This window comes from Rhipicephalus sanguineus, chromosome 1, assembly GCF_013339695.2.
Source record: "Rhipicephalus sanguineus isolate Rsan-2018 chromosome 1, BIME_Rsan_1.4, whole genome shotgun sequence".
Taxonomy (NCBI): Eukaryota; Metazoa; Arthropoda; class Arachnida; order Ixodida; family Ixodidae; genus Rhipicephalus; species Rhipicephalus sanguineus.
The window spans coordinates 309,519,373-309,535,214 of NC_051176.1; the positions used below are offsets into that span (position 1 = coordinate 309,519,373).

At 47.9% G+C, this 15,842-nt stretch overlaps 1 protein-coding gene across 1 annotated transcript in view; it reads left to right on the plus strand.

Moving 5' to 3' along the window:
• Positions 1–15,842, plus strand: part of LOC119379426 (ATP-dependent RNA helicase abstrakt) — a 263,231-nt gene that overhangs the window by 119,582 nt on the left and 127,807 nt on the right. The window contains exon 8 of the mRNA XM_037648739.2: positions 9,539–9,692. Coding sequence (XP_037504667.1) covers positions 9,539–9,692 — 154 coding nt within the window. The remainder of the gene's footprint in view (positions 1–9,538; positions 9,693–15,842) is intronic.

Sequence of the window (15,842 nt, forward strand, 5' to 3'; positions counted from 1 at the left end):
GAGGTAGCCAAGTTCTTCGTGGAGAACCTCGTCTTGCGTCATGGCGCCCCAGAGGTCCTCGTCACAGACAGAGGTACCGCCTTTACTGCGGACCTAACTCAGGCGATCTTCAAATACAGCGAGACGAGCCACCGCCACACCACCTCCTACCACCCGCAGACCAATGGCCTCACCGAGCGTCTAAATAAGACCATCGCCGACATGCTGGCCATGTACGTCGACGTTGAGCGCAAGACGTGGGACACCGTCCTTCCGTACGTGGCCTTCGCCTACAACACGGCCGTCCAAGAAACGACGCAGATGACGCCGTACAAGTTGGTCTACGGAAGGAGCTCGGCGACGATGCACGACGCCATGCTACCCAACGTCACCGACATAGGTCGGCAAAAAATGTGGAGCTCACTCAGACTCACTCATGAAAAATATTTTGCTCTTAGAGCTCACTCGGACTCAGACTCACAAAAATTTTCCTCAGCCGGACTCACTCGAACTCAGACTCACTGAAGTTTTTCTCAGCCGGACTCACTCGGACACAAACTCACCAATTTATTACTCACTCGGACTCACTCAGACTCAGACTCACGGCTCTATCTGAGTCTGAATGAGTCTGAGTGAGTCGACTCATGAGTCCATTAGCGTATAATTGGCTTTGTCGACCATGGTGTCTATGCTCTTTCACAGCAATATCTCGCATAATTGGTGCTCTACTTGGCGCCTTTTGGTCACTTACCTTCAAATATGGGTTGTTGCAATCCAGTAAGGATATTTTTATTGAAAGGCATGACTCACATGAAATAATTTTATCAAGAACTTCCTGTGAAAGACTTTCCGGGGGCACGTCTTGCACCTCCCCCCCTGCCCCCTGTAAATCACGTCTCTGATCAATAAATATTGATCTGGCATATGAATTCTAGTTCTTGGGAGTATGTGTGAGTCGATGGGAATATAAACGTGAGCCGACATAAGGGTGATAGTAATGCTTAAGTGGTATGCAGTGATTCCACTCCTGCGCCAACTGCGCCAAAGTGCGCCAAATTGTATTTACTGCGCCATCCTGATAATATCGACGAAATTTGCGCCAAACTGCGCCAAAGTCTCGGGTTTGGAGGCGTCTATCACCGCCGGCGCGTCAGAACATGTGCAGCTCGATCTTGGGGCTGCCAATAAAATCGCAGTCATGGACCAAGAATTATTCCGCTGAATAAATAGCGCTCGCGCGTGTGTTCCGAGTAAGCCACGATGCCATGCACGGTGCCGACGCAGCTTCTATTCTGCAAGTCGGCTCGACAGCAAAACGCGCTCTCCGCAGAGGCTCGTGACGTCTAGGCCTATCGGTAGCGAGAAAGTGCGACGGCGATTCATCGGCGGACGTCGTCTGTTCCAGAAACGCTGCTGATAGCTCGATTCAAGCGTCGCACGGCACGTAAGGAAAGCAGTGTTCAGTAATAACTACATGAGTGCCGCTAAAATGTCTGTCACTTCTGTTTCCGGACATCGCGGAATGAAATCTGGGATCGCTCGCAGTTGATATAAGGGACAATATCGAATTTTCCTTGGTTCGCGTTTATGGAAGAGCACGCGAACGGTGGAAACGCGTTGACACTTTTCCTCAGATATACTTTATCCATGGATCTTCATCCAGAACAGCTTTTTCGTAATTCCTTCCGCCAGCACGTCGGAGTTTGTAATCACTCTGCGGTAAATACCCCCTAAAAGGCCCTGCCGTTTCGAGCTCACGTGCTAGGGTTCCAATTCGAATTTTTTTGCTTGCTTTTTTAAAAAATGTCATATCATTAGTAAAATCATATCTCCTTGTCGGAGCAGCCGCAAATGCGCAGCTGTCAGTAGCGGGCCCGTCGCTGACGGCCCACAGTGAAGCGGCTACGCCATGTTACACGTCCGCCCCTCGCTTTCGGGGGTCAATAGCTAACGGTTAAAAAAACTCAGTTTCGCTTAAGAGTGAAGCAATGAATGCGATACCAAGAAAATTGTATTGTGAAACGAAGTAAGACTAGCAGCTAACTCTTTTGGATCCGATCTCGCGTAACTCAACGAAACGCTGGTTTAAGGGAATATGGCCCCTCCAGGAACCGAAGCGTTTCCTTGCTCTGAGTTCTCTAAACGCGAAGTAAGCGTTGAGAGCACAGCAAGTTTACGAGCCATCTCCTGATGTCTCGAGATAGCGCGCGCGCAAGCGACTGCGCCCTTCGAACGATGCGTTCCCCCCCCCCCCCTTCCGCTCCCCTGGCGTCCCTTCATGCTCCTTACGAAAGACGGGCGGGGCGTTTCCTCTCTGTTTGATGAGCAATCGACGGCAGGCCCGCACGCGGGAAGATGTTATCGCATGCGCTGTCCGTGCGGCGGAGACAGACGGCCGGCTAGTTTAATCTCCGCTTCAGCCGCGTTCGTCGCCAGCGCTCGCGAGCTTTTACCCGCGGCTAGAATGCGCGTGGTGATGTTATTAATTTGGATTTTATACGGAAAATTGCGGCAACGGCGACGGCAAAAATCCGCCGAGAGTCCATATAATTGCTATCGCAAGCGTCAATGTACGGGGCAGATTTTGCGCTCCCCCCCCTCTTAGGTGATAAGGGGGGGGCGGCCGCCCCCCCCCCCTGCCTTCCCTGTGCGCACGCCTATGCTCCTGGGATGATTTTTTCCATGAGATTTGCAATTAATCGAAATATTTCTAGCCTTCATAAGAGCCCCATAATAATACTGAGGTGCTTGAATGTTAATGCAATATGTGCTTCTGTATTGCACTCCAGGATGTAAAATTCGCTGCTCCGAAGTGCTCCCAGATGCAAAATTATCTGCTCCAAAGCGCTTCAAGATGAAAATTTTGCTGCTCCAAAGTGCTCCAAAACGGAAATTTTGCTGCTCCAAAAATTGCTCCAAATCAGAAGTCCTCGGTAGCATCACTGGGTATGGATAGAACGATAAGTCGGCAAAAAGGTGTGGAGCTCACTCAGACTCACTCAAGAAATATATTTTGCACTTAGAGCTCACTCGGACTCAGACTCATCAAAGTTTTCCTCAACCGGACTCACTCGGACTCAGACTCGCTAAAGTTTTTCTCAACCGGACTCACTCGGACTCAAGCTCACCAAAATATTACTCACCCGGACTCACTCAGACTCAGACTCACGGCTCGATAAGAGTCTGGGTGAGCCTGAGTGAGTCGACTCATGAGTGAGTTTGCCGACCTATGGTCACCGACGAAGAAAATCTCGACGCCGCTGCTTACTTACAATGTGCCGAAGAAGCTCACCCGCCTGCACATCAAGTCCCAGCAGCACACCGACAGCCGTCGCTACAATCTTCGACGACGCTTCATGGAGTACCAGCCCGGCGATCGTGTCTGGGTCTGGACGCCAATACAACGACGTGGACTGAGCGAGAAGCTTCTTCGACGATACTTCGGACCGTACAGGGTACTTCGACGTCTCGGCGCACTCGACTACGAGGTTGTCCCCGACGGCGTCACGAACTCTCAGAGGCGCCGAGCTTGGCCCGAGGTCGTGCATGTGGTGCGTCTTAAACAGTACTATGCTCATTAAAGCACTTGAGGACTCTAATGTTTGCTTGCTTTATTAGTTTTCTTAAGTATTGCATGTATAGGGGACCAGCGCTGGAGTTTCCGCGGTCTGGGCAGTGCCGCCCTAGCGGTCAAAGCGCGCATACTCCAGCCGCTCCCGCGGACGAGAGTGGCGACTGGTTGAGGCAATGCGGGCGTGTATCGCCGAAAAAAAACAAGAGGATGGTGGCGGTACTGTTGCGCATTCAACCGCCACAATACGTAGAAATGAGGGAGGGCGTATCCTTCTATGTTTTTCCTTATAAAACATATGAATAGGAACGGATGCGGCGTTGCATCCCGGCAGTCAGGCAAGCACAGTATTGTTCTGCTCTTGCTCTCCTGTCTAGTGGCGTCGGGCTGGTTTCTAAACCTAATTGCGCGTGTCTGCTAGATTTATTCGATAGTGAGGGCCACCAGTGGAAACGGGGGCCAATGGACGGAATTTAATTGGTGTTTTGTCGTAAATAAAACGTACATATTATGCAGCATGCGGCATATGTAACCATTTTTTCGTCTGATCACCACCAAGTTAATTTCTGATGCCACCGCGGGCAGTGAATGATACGATAGGCATGTAGTCTACATTATTTGCAAACAGTTATGCAGAAGGAAAGCTGTCTGTCTGCGAGATGCGTACGGGGGCACGTTCGCCGAAGCTGCTGAACTGTTATGAGAAACACGGACGCGATGGATGCCTCCGTTGAACTTCACTTGTGCTACACACAGAGTTGTTGTCACGAACAAAGCAGTGGACTACTCAAAACTTAGCTTTCTGGAGTCAGCCGATGCGGTAAAGCTTCTTTGTGCATTGGCTGCCGCGGCGAAGTGACATCGCAATTATGCCTCGCTAGAAAAAGGTCAAATGTCTTGGATTTTTACTCGCCGTTTAATTCGCCTAACATACTGTCTTAGTTTTTTCGCTTGCCTGTGTCTGCTTAGAATAAAGGTGTTTGATCAACATCGACAACTGCTGGCGCTTTACGTGCCAAAGAAGGTATGATTATGAGGCACGCCGTAATGTGGGAATCAGGATTAATTTTGACTGCTTGGGGTTCTTTAATGTGCACATAAATCTCAGTATGCAGGTGTTCTTTGTATCTCAACCCCATCGAAATCCGGCCACCGTGGCCGGGAATCTATCCCGCGCCCTCGAGCATAACAGCGCGACACCATACATGCTATGCTAGCACGGTGGTGTGCTTGATCAACGTCCACGTGCATACATACCGCGGGCTGGGCATACATACCACGGCAGAAAAATGTTGACGCAGCTACCCCTTGCCTCTTATTATTATTTTTTTTTTACTGCAGTAGTGGGCAGCTGGTATCGACGCAGCACGTACTTATCAATGGAGGCTTGTGAGCCTGCACTAGCTTGGCACAAATCCCAGGACGCAACCAGAAAATGGTGACAACGGAGTCGCCACCACGGCACAGCACTGTCTCTTCGACGCCGTATATGCACAGACGTAGTCTGCTTTGCAGGGCTTCTCTCCGTTTTTCAGTGCTTTCCTGAGAAGGTAGCCTTCAGACAAAGTTATTTTTTTTTCTAAACCATAGAGCAGTATTACTGGCGCAATGGCTGCTCGAGCTGTTCGCGCCAAAATGAAGCACGGGAACGGCGCACGCGCGTGCGCTCACCGCGGTACAGTGCGGCCGGTCATCTGAGCGCGAGCGGCATGGCCTCCGAGATTAGGCGGCGGCGCGAAGGCCATGCGAACGGCTGAGTTATGTCGCGACTCCCCGACAGGCACCCTTTTTCGGCGCACCACCTATCCAGCGCTGGTCTCCCATACATGTTATGTTTTTAAGCATCGGGATGATGCTTTTCAGAGGGGGCATTGCCACATGCGTTTCTGATTATCATTTTTGCTGTATTTGGTTTTCGCCCACAAAGACTGTCAGCAAGGCTCAGCGCAAAGCGCGCCTCATTGTTCGAGAAGCTTCGCGATATTTGTAGATCGTTTTGTTAAGATTGCGTGCAGGCCGCGAACAGCCTAGATTATTCCAGAGCTTGCACGACCACAAGTGATAAGACTGGAATATTCGACGTCACATGTATAAATGCCGACGCACTTCACCACTTGTCTGTTGATCGACGGCCGATGCTCTGTTCGCCGCTATCAGTGCATACCATGTGTATTGCTGTAAATTAACTTTCCGTTTCTCAGCCACAAGTTCGGCCAAATAAAGAGTTTCCTCTTGAACACGTCGCCTGCGGTGTTCGTCGACGTCACGACCACGTGACAATATGGACATTCTTGACAGGTTTTTGCCGTTGGTGTCGTCGTAATTTTCCATAGAAAGTCCAAATTCATACCATCACCCCTGCGCATCGTATGTTCTACCCACAAGTAAAAGCTCGCGAGCGCTGGTGACGATGTGGCTGAAGCGGAGGTGAAACAAGCCGGCCATCTCCATCGCACGGAGGGCACATGCGATAATATCACCGCGTGTGAAGCCTGCCGTCTATTGCTCATCAAGCAGAGAGGAAATGCCCCACCCGTCTTTCGGAAGGAGCATGAAGGGACAACAGGGGATGGGAGGGGGGGCTGCATTGCTCAATGGGTGCGGCCACTGGCGCGCGCTCTATCTCGACAGGCATCAGGAGATGGCTCGTAAACTTGCTGTGCTCTCAAAGCTTACTTCGTGTTTAGAGAACTGACAGCACGAAAACCACTTTGGTCCCTGGAGGGGCCGTATTCCCTTAAACCAACGTTTTGTTGAGTTACACGAGATCGGATGCAAAAGAGTGAGCTGCGAGCCTTACTTCGTGTAACATTACAATTTGTTGCTATCGCATCCATTGCTTCGCCCTTGAGCGAAACTGTGATTTTTCTTTACAGTCTTCGAATGAGCGGAGCCAGAGGGCAACAGGCTCCTCTTTGAGTGGGGCGAATACTCCCAGCAAACATGGCCAGGTCAGAAGTGCAGAACGAGGTCAAGAAACCGTATGCTGTTATTCGAGGAAAGTTCATTTGTTAGCGGGAAAGAATGCAGAGTAATCTCGAATGTCCTGATAAGGTTTTGTGCTTGTTCCTGATACCCCTCCGATGTGGATATAAACATCACTAGAAAATCGTCCACGTATCAGAACACTCGCACCACTTTTAAACTGTCTAATTCACAGGGCTCAAATTCACCTTATATAGCGGGCTGCAGTCTCGAAAGTCACTCTCCCGCAAGGTCCAGGACAGTGAAGAAGATTTGAGTGGAGGAGCAGAGTTTGAACAAAATGTCAGCTAACGTTGTCATTTGAAAGAAGGCCTTTCCATATCTCGTATATGGGTCATTTCTGAAGAGGATTTGACGTCAGGATTTGAGAAACATATGTATACTGATCACTAGAATGACTGAAATCTGGACACCGATTCTGAAATATTGTTCTTTTGTTCCATGGTTATGTCTTCAACACATGGCGATCACATGGGTTGCCTCACAAAAGGAATGCTTGAGAGCAGTCACACCTCTGTAGCTTATGCACATACCTAAGGAAAAAACATATGGGACGAAGGCGGTCATGTGGGGGCAGGGCCGCTAGCTAAAGGTTCACGGGCCATATGTTTGAGACCCCTAGTCTAATTGCTCAGATAGCTCACAGTCATACTGAGCTTACAGAAGGTTACTAAGAACAGGCACCAAGCAGGAGCCAATACACACTCTTGTTTCCTGCACACTGTAGGCACCGTCATACGCCACAAGGGAAGAGCACAGATAGAAACGGAGCAACTCAAAAAAGGCACCCGCCTTGGTGCCACAGGAGTTCTGAAAACGCACTTCACTGAGCTCCTCGACAGCTTCCTTGACAGCAGCCAGAAGCTTTTCTGGCTTTCTGGAAATGGGTAGCGTTCATGCACAATTTGAGCATTGAGGGCACAGTAGTCTCCACACAGGCGCCAGTCAATGGGATCCTTCTTTGGTACACGATGCAGCAGCGATGCTGAACCACTGGATGAGGGACGAATAATGTCAAGTTGCAGCATGTGCTCCAACTCCTGTTTAGCCACATCTAGACACTTGTCAAACAAACGCTAAAGATGAGAAGAGACTGGGGGACCACGTGTGATGTGTGTAACCGTGTGGTTTGGAGGTCTGTTCAAGTTGCAAGGTTTTATGATCTCAGTGAACTCGTCAAGAATTCTCTGGTAAGGACTTGCCAGCACAATAGTGTGAATGCCGGTGGGGCAGTCAACTCTCGATAGAAGTCCAATGATCGACATACTGGTACTAGTGCCATCAATGAGCTGTTGGGGCTGCATGCTGAGATCAAGGTTGTAGAAGGACAGGAAAAAAAACCAATGATGGGCTGGACAGCGTCAGCGATGACGAATATCCAGCAGAACGTGCAAATGTAATCCGAAGTCGATGGTATGTGAACAAAGCCTGTATGTTGCTATGGCAGAGGCCTCTTAGCAGTGTGAAGAGGTTGTTTGTGAGGCTTCGAACGACGAGAAGTTTAGGGATCAGGGCACTACACTAACCTGGGTGCCTGTGTCGATAGGGAAACATATCCCACAATCTTGTCCTTTAATGAGTAGGCGGCCAGTTTGAAGGCAGGGGTCATGTGTGGCCACAGGGGATCTCTCCTCTCATTTCCCGACAAGGTACAGGGTGGCATGCACTTCCTAGCAAGATGTACAAAATGCATGTGATACCAGTGGGTTTGCTGTAGCTGAGGGGTCCTTGACAGTGTGTTGCGAGAAGACGAAGCATGTGGGCTTGAAGAGCGCTGGTGCCATCTAGGCTTATGAAGTGAAGCAATGGCAGCCGTGAGTTTGTCATTGCTCACTTCAAGCTGCATGACTGTTGAGAGTTAGGCATAGCTATGATGGCAGACACCATAGGAGTGGCAGCCTCGTTGCCATTATCTGCAAGCTAAGCCAGGCAGTCTAGTGTCACGTCATCAGTGATATTGAGGACAAGGCAAACATGTTGGGGAAGGCACTGCCGGAAAATTTCCTTGAGCAGGGTGCTGTGGGTGCTGGCGTTGCCTTCACCTAAGAGCTGCTGTATCCGCTGCAGCATTTGGGAGGGACATCTGTCACCGAGTTTCTCGATGTTTAAAAATTGTCGCAGGCGAGTGCATTCCGAAGGTACGGTATGCCTCAGGATCTTTTCCTTGAGGCGCTCATACAGGTTTTCAGCCAAAAGGCTGTGTGAGGATGTCAGTGAGGTCGTTGACTACCTCCGGTAACAGTGTAGAAATCACTTTGTAGTACCGCATCGCCTGCGAAGTGATGCAATGCAGGTGGCATTGCGCTTCAGCCTGTTGGAACCACACCTGGGGATTCTGTGTCCAAAAGGGTGGCAGTTGAATCTGCAGAATTGTCGCTAGGTTTGGTCATGTTTTTGTCCAGGTCACCACTGTTGAGCGCGGAAGACTAAAGACGACCAACACGTAAGCTGCAGAGCTGATAACTGGAACTCATGGCCCTCTACCACTCTTTATTTCCTTCCTTCCTTTCTGCGAGTGGCCCCTGGCATCATAGCAGATAAGGGCGCTGCAAGTCCTTGTTTATGAAAGAAAGCCTTTCTACACTTTTCAACAAAAAATAATTATGCAATATGCACGCAATTTTAAATGGGGAATTTGAAAGTGGTCTTCAAGCATGTAAATTTGCAGTTTTCATGAGTTGACGATGCTGAAAAAAAAAGGGGGAGGGAGGGGGTTCACTTGTTTCAAATACACTTCACCTTTTTTACATGCAAAAATGAAATGTTGATCATGAATTTTTTCAGCAAAATGAAAGTTCAACTTGTATCTCTCTTTAAGAGGAAAGAAAATAGAACTGGGACGGCCACGTAGGGCAGATAACTGGGGGTCTATTAGAGTGACAGCAGAGGTGCCAAGAGATGAGGATGGCAGAGATTTATGTGGTGCAGTGAAACTAAGAAGTTTAGACCTGTTCTTGTTGTCAATCGGGTTACATGCATTTAATCGCAGTTGTGTTTTCCTAGGCTTTCTGGACGGGACATGATTGGAATTGCCTTTACTGGCTCTGGCAAGACCTTGGTATTTGTGCTACCCCTCCTGATGTTCTGTCTGGAACAGGAAAAGCGGCTTCCCTTTATTCAGAATGAAGGACCGTACGGCCTCATAGTGTGTCCTTCGGTAAGGTCGTGTTCACAAGTTATTCGTCACTTTTTGCACCATTCTTGTTTTTGGGTCCAAGCATTATTTGGAAGGTGCCAGGGCAACGTGGTAGCATTAATATTTTCAAGAGTTTTCCTATAATAGTGGTGTGATGGTTTAATTGATTGAGTTGTCTATCGATTGATTGATCAATTAAGCTTAACCACATGCCACAGAAGTGTTAACCTTAAACGTAACAGGCTTGTGTGCAAGTTTCAGTAGCAACATGTACTGCCAATTTCAAACCCAGTATTCTAACCACAGTGCATAATTCTTCTTTGTCTAAGTGAGTAGTGAATTCTTGCCCTTTGTGATAAATCCTAGATATTGTCCTTTGAGCACCATGCTGCTGTGTTCTTCTCAGTGGGATGTCTGCATTGTCGATGCACACGCATTGTCACTCACTCTTCCTTTTGCCCACATAAGTGAGAGCTCTGGACCCAGCATAATGGTGTTTTAGTGACATATGCAATGTTGTGCTTCCTAATAGTAATGGTGCTATCTACCAAACACATGCATTTTCATTACTTGTAGCTCACATTAGTTCACACCAATGTTGATGTCACTAAGCTGCCTCCTCCCTTTGCACACCTTCAGTCAGAAGTCTGGACTCCAGCAGAATGATGTCTTAGTAATGTGTACAATGTGGCCAAAATTTAAGTTTGCATCTTTATTCCGATAACATGACATGGACATGACAAGAACTTTATTGGAGTCCTAACTTTAAAAAAAATTCGGCAGATCCCACGTACCGTGGGAGCCGATGTTATGCGAAGCATGCGGCGGGACGGTGACTGTGGCGCAATTTTTTACTGACCGAAACGCTACAAAATGACACTAAAGATTTGTATAAATTTTATACGCACACATATATGTTGAAGAGCCGCATATGTGTTATATAACCAGTTGTTTACAGTTGTGTAACGCTGCCAACGTCAACGTGGGTATTATCAACACCAGAAGCAGTAAGCTGATATGTAGTGCTTATACTTGTTCCTTATGATGTTCCTTATGATGGAGAATGCACGCACATTTCACGAACCCGTGTGCCTGTGTGGAAGAAGTTCTTGACAGTTCTTGAACAAGGTCATTATCACCGTGATCAGTAAGCACCAGCAGCTGGTCGTAACTTATCGGATCCGGTCAGGATCGCGGTGACGAGGGGTCTATGTGCAGTAAAGTATGAGGTATGGTCGACAAATTGTCTGTCGATAGAGCCGGCGACATGTCGGAACCTGAAGTCACCCTTCAAGTTGGTGAGGTATAGGCCGTCGAGGCTGGTAGGCCTGCATAGTGCTACGTAGACCAACATCAGTCGTAGACTACCTGGGCGTGTGTGGCCTACGTATCCTAGTCTACAAAGCGGCTGTCAATCAATCTGGCATCATCCTCGGTCAGCATCAGGGCATCGCCCAGCCTCGTAAGAAATGAAGAGGACACTGCGTCGTTCTGGTGGACGAAGTGCACTCTACGGTGTGGTGATGTGAATATCATACGTAACTTTCGTTAATGTATTCCTCCGGAGTCGAGCAATGCTTCAATATAGCTTGCTGAATCATAGGAATACAAATGTAATGTTTATTAGACTGCTATAAAAGCGGAGCCAACACTGGAACCACAGACGTTAATCTCATATGACGCCTGTATCGTAGGAGTACACATCGTAGGAGTATCATGTAGTGTTTATTGCTTTTCTTGTAAAATTAGATAGCAAGCACCACAACCGCAGTTGACGTTGCACCGATATTACGCCTGCATAGGCTGTTTTTCCAAACCAGTTTATAGACCTGGCTTGGCTCTGTGGTAGAATACCTGATTGCCACACAGAATGCTTGGGTTCGATTCCTGCTGGGATCCTAATTTTCATTCTTTCCATTCGTTGGGTCAACACTGCCGATGTTTGTTTTTCTTTACATTCTCGCATTTAACTTACCAATGTTTGGTCTCGCAGTTCCTGGGCAGAGATAAACTGTCAATCACCTGTGGCCCATACCCGTACACTGCTGCCTGTGGTAAACGGGTATGTGCCGCACGTGTCTGGAGGAAAGGGTTTGACGACGTACGCAACAGGATTTTCACGTTATTCATGTCATGACCCGACAGTCATATTCGTCAAATCCTCTTACCCTCCCTTGCCAATTTTGGTCTACACCAAGTTAAGGAGGCGATCATGGGGAGCACCCAGACGTAAGCGGCTAGGTAGGTAGGTAGGTAGGTAGGTAGGTGGGTGGGTGGGTGGGTGACGGACGGACGGACGGACGGACGGACGCTCAAAGTGCCAAAGGTTCGCTAAGAAATGCTTCACATTTAAAATCCTTGCACATTTTGGGAAACATGGATCAGATTTATGAATTATTTTTGCTGCCCACCTTCTTCCTTTTTCTTGTGATAGAAATTATACGGACACTCCAGGCACATTTTTGCCGTCGGGTGAGGTTCCGTATAAAGTCCAACTTGCAATAACATTGCCTCGCACCTCATATGTTCTATGTGTGAGTGAAATGCACCAGACAACTCAGTCGTGTGAAATGCCCATGGGGGGTTCTGGGGGGTACGCTACGTGTCTCCAGCAGAGACTGTATACATTGACTGGTGCACTACCTTGAAAGGGATCATACCTTTGTGCGTGCTGTGTTCTCACTGTTTACTTTGCGTTGAAGCAATATACAACACAGTCACTTCACTTGCTTCAACAGCTGCATTTTCTTATGCCAGATTTTTTTTTTCTTATGCCAGGTCAGGTGCTAAAGGAGTTAGCAGCTAGCCTTACTTTGTATAACATTCCAATTTGTTGCTATCACATGAATTGCTTCAGCTTTGCACCAAAACTGTGAGTTTTTGCATGTAGAAGAAAAATCTATTGGAACTTAAGTCAAGAATTGAACCCCATATTTGATTCAGTTCTAAGATTGCACTATTTCACTTGAATTTCGTATGCCATGTACAGACCTCTTGATGCATTATCTGACTTCCTGAACAAACTTACAGCACACATGACTTGCTATCAAAAATGTAATGTTGTACATATTAATTGGTGATTTTGTCACCTTGAGGCTTACCCAAACAGTAGGAATGGTCATATTTTTTTAGCGACACTAAAATGTTTTATGCCTGCCCGGTTCCACCAAGAATTCTTGCGTGCACACGCGTTGTGGGTCGCTAAATGAGCAATTTTGATAGATAGCACCACTAACACGAAAGTCTTTTATGCTGGGTTGCACCTAAATTTTTTCGTATATGTACGCCACGAAAAGAGAACACTAGTTTCTAGCATTTGCAATAAATGTCGCTAGTAGTGTGAAAGTGATTTATGCCGGGCTCCACCTAGAATTTTGCACTTACGTGAGTCGCGGATATAACATTAAAGGGCCAGTAAACAGGCTCCGACTTTTTTTTACACCCCCCAAACGACCTCACTAATTCATACAGTAGACCGCAGCGATCACATTTTTCGAATATTACAGCGCTGCGCACCGTGCAGACCCTCCATTTCGAAAAACAATTCCTGCGCCTCTTTCCTTCGCCTGACCAATCCCCCTCGTACGCACAGTGACGCAAACTTGCCCACGGGCAACTTGACGTACGACTGAGCTCGTCGATTGGTCTAAACCAGGTCCCAACAAGTTAACGTCAGTTCCTCTTCCCACCCACCACTACAAAACTGCACCTTGTTTCTTGGCCCTGCGGTGATGCGGCTTCGGCCACGTTGTTGTCGGGTTGTCGCGCGTATATTCCTCGCACTGCATAGGACTTGCACGCACTTCACCTTCAACATGAGCAACACGTTGAAGGAGCGTTGTCGGCTGCAAATCGAGCGGAGAGAGGGGGAATCTCCAGTAGCTCGGACTTGCTCGGACGGGTCGCGCTTGCTTGATTTTCCCATTGCACGCACTTCAAGCGGGGTTCTCCACGCTTTTCTCTCACGCCCCTTTGTCGTCTTGGAAAGCAAGCACGCATTCCTGCTGCATTGTGAACAAAGGTTTAAAAGTACCATAGAGCCGAAAACGACCCGTCAATTACGGAGCGCATGCGACAATGTAAACAATAAGCAACCAGGAGCCGCAGCAAGCGGAAATGCATTGTGACTGATCGAGCTCACCGATGACGTCAATTGCTGATGTATCACGTTGCCGAAGTGGGCGGAGTCATGACAATGGGCTATGCCTTCCCCTCCCTGTGGCAGAGAAGGGTGGCGAGACCACACGAAAATTTGAAACCAGCTGAAATGGATGTTCTAAACCCTGTAACTTCCTTATTATAGCACATACTTGCAAAATTCTTGCGGCAGCATGTTCACATAGCAAAAGTGCACACATTCCTCTTCGTTACAATATTTGGACCTCGGGGTTGTTTACTGGCCCTTTAAGAAAAGAGCATGCTAATTTTTTTTTAGCGTCCCCGCAAGGTGGCGCCATTTTGCCATTCTCCAAGCTCTGTGCTTTGACGGTCTGCGGTAATGACAAAGATTTACCAAATGAATTTTCTTCCACGTCATATTAGGCTGTGTTGCCTGGTTGCCTCCAGAGTGCAGTTTAAACGCACTGCAGCAGTGTTTACAAGCTGCCAACTGCTTCACTTCAAATGCTCCGTTAAGCACTGCAGAAAGCATGTGATGACGACGGGTGAATTTCATGAAATTGACCGCGTTGGACCAGTGACGCGGCAGCACTAAGTACAATAAATTTGTGCATACCGGGCACACACTACAAATTATGCCACTTGCATTCATGAGGCTGAGCATGTCACAAGTTAACAGGTAGTCAAATACCCTTTCAAGCTCAACCAAAATGCTTGTACCTTCAGCAGGGCCATACACTAACCTGATGCTGCACACAAAGTGAAGCCACATACAAACATGCAAACATACAAGCACACCCACAAACATACATTAAGGAGGATCAGACCCCCAAAAAAGAATTCTGGCTATGCCCCTGCACTAGGCGTCTCCATGGGTTCATCAACATCAAAGGCTGCCGTGCCAACCCAATACAGCCGAACATGTTTGTAACAAACTCAAAAATGCTATGAGAGTTGGTCATTATATCAGTAGTTCGTTGTATATGGACCCGCCCTTCAAAATGTGCAAATTAGCAATGCATTTTTTTTTCCATGCAGCATTATTACAAAGTGCTGACAACCCCTCCGGTGACAAGTTAAGCCTTTCTGCTTTGTGAAGCGATGCCTGTTATGTGCTTATGAATGAATTAAATTGCATTTGCAATGAATCGAATCTGCTGCTTCCTTGAGAGTGCACAATGCCCGCCAAGAAATTCTCCCAAGCTTCTTCATAATCTCCACTCGCTGTAATGGCTTTTATAGCTAGCAGCAGCTGCCTCAGGCTGAGCGCACTGGGAGGTGTGTCGCTTCCGCTAAAGATGTATGATGTTTGAATAACCATGCATAGGTGTGGCAAATAGCCTGTTTGGTCATTGTGGGGACGAACTTCCTGTAAACGACGTGCACTTGAAGTCCCCACAATTCTTTGGCAGTCCTGCACAATGGGGCGTGGTGCACGTGGGTTGTCACCTAGTAAAAGCGTGCAGTACGCTCGCTGTCAATGCAGCAAAGTTTCTCTGTGCTCGCACCACTCAACTCTGCAACTGAGAGCTATTAATAATGATTGCTAGGGTTTTGTGTCTCAAAACCACGATATGATTATGAGGAATGCCGTAGTGGAGGGCTCTGCAAATTTCGACCACCTGTGGTTCTTTAACGTGCATCTAAATCAAAGTGCATGGACCTCTAGCATTTTGCCTCCAACGAAATGTAACCGCTGCGGCCGGGCTCAAGCCCGCGTCTTTCCTTTCGGGTCGACAGCCGAGCACCATAACCATTGTACCACCGCGGTAGCTGGAAACAGTGAACTGCTTTTGTCTATACAAAGCGATGCGCACTTGAAAGCGGGCTCACACAGGCGGCGGTGGTGAAGTTGTGAACAACAGCATGGCATGCTTAGGTTGTTGCTTATTAAAGGGGCCCTCCAACACTATCCACGCCCTCATTTTTTACTCGCGGATTGCTTAGACTAAAGGATGGTGAAATTAATGTAGTAAGAATGGCAGCAATAGGGGCACGCAATCCGAAGTTATTCAGCCTAGAAAATTTTAAATACAAGAAAAAAAATGCCTT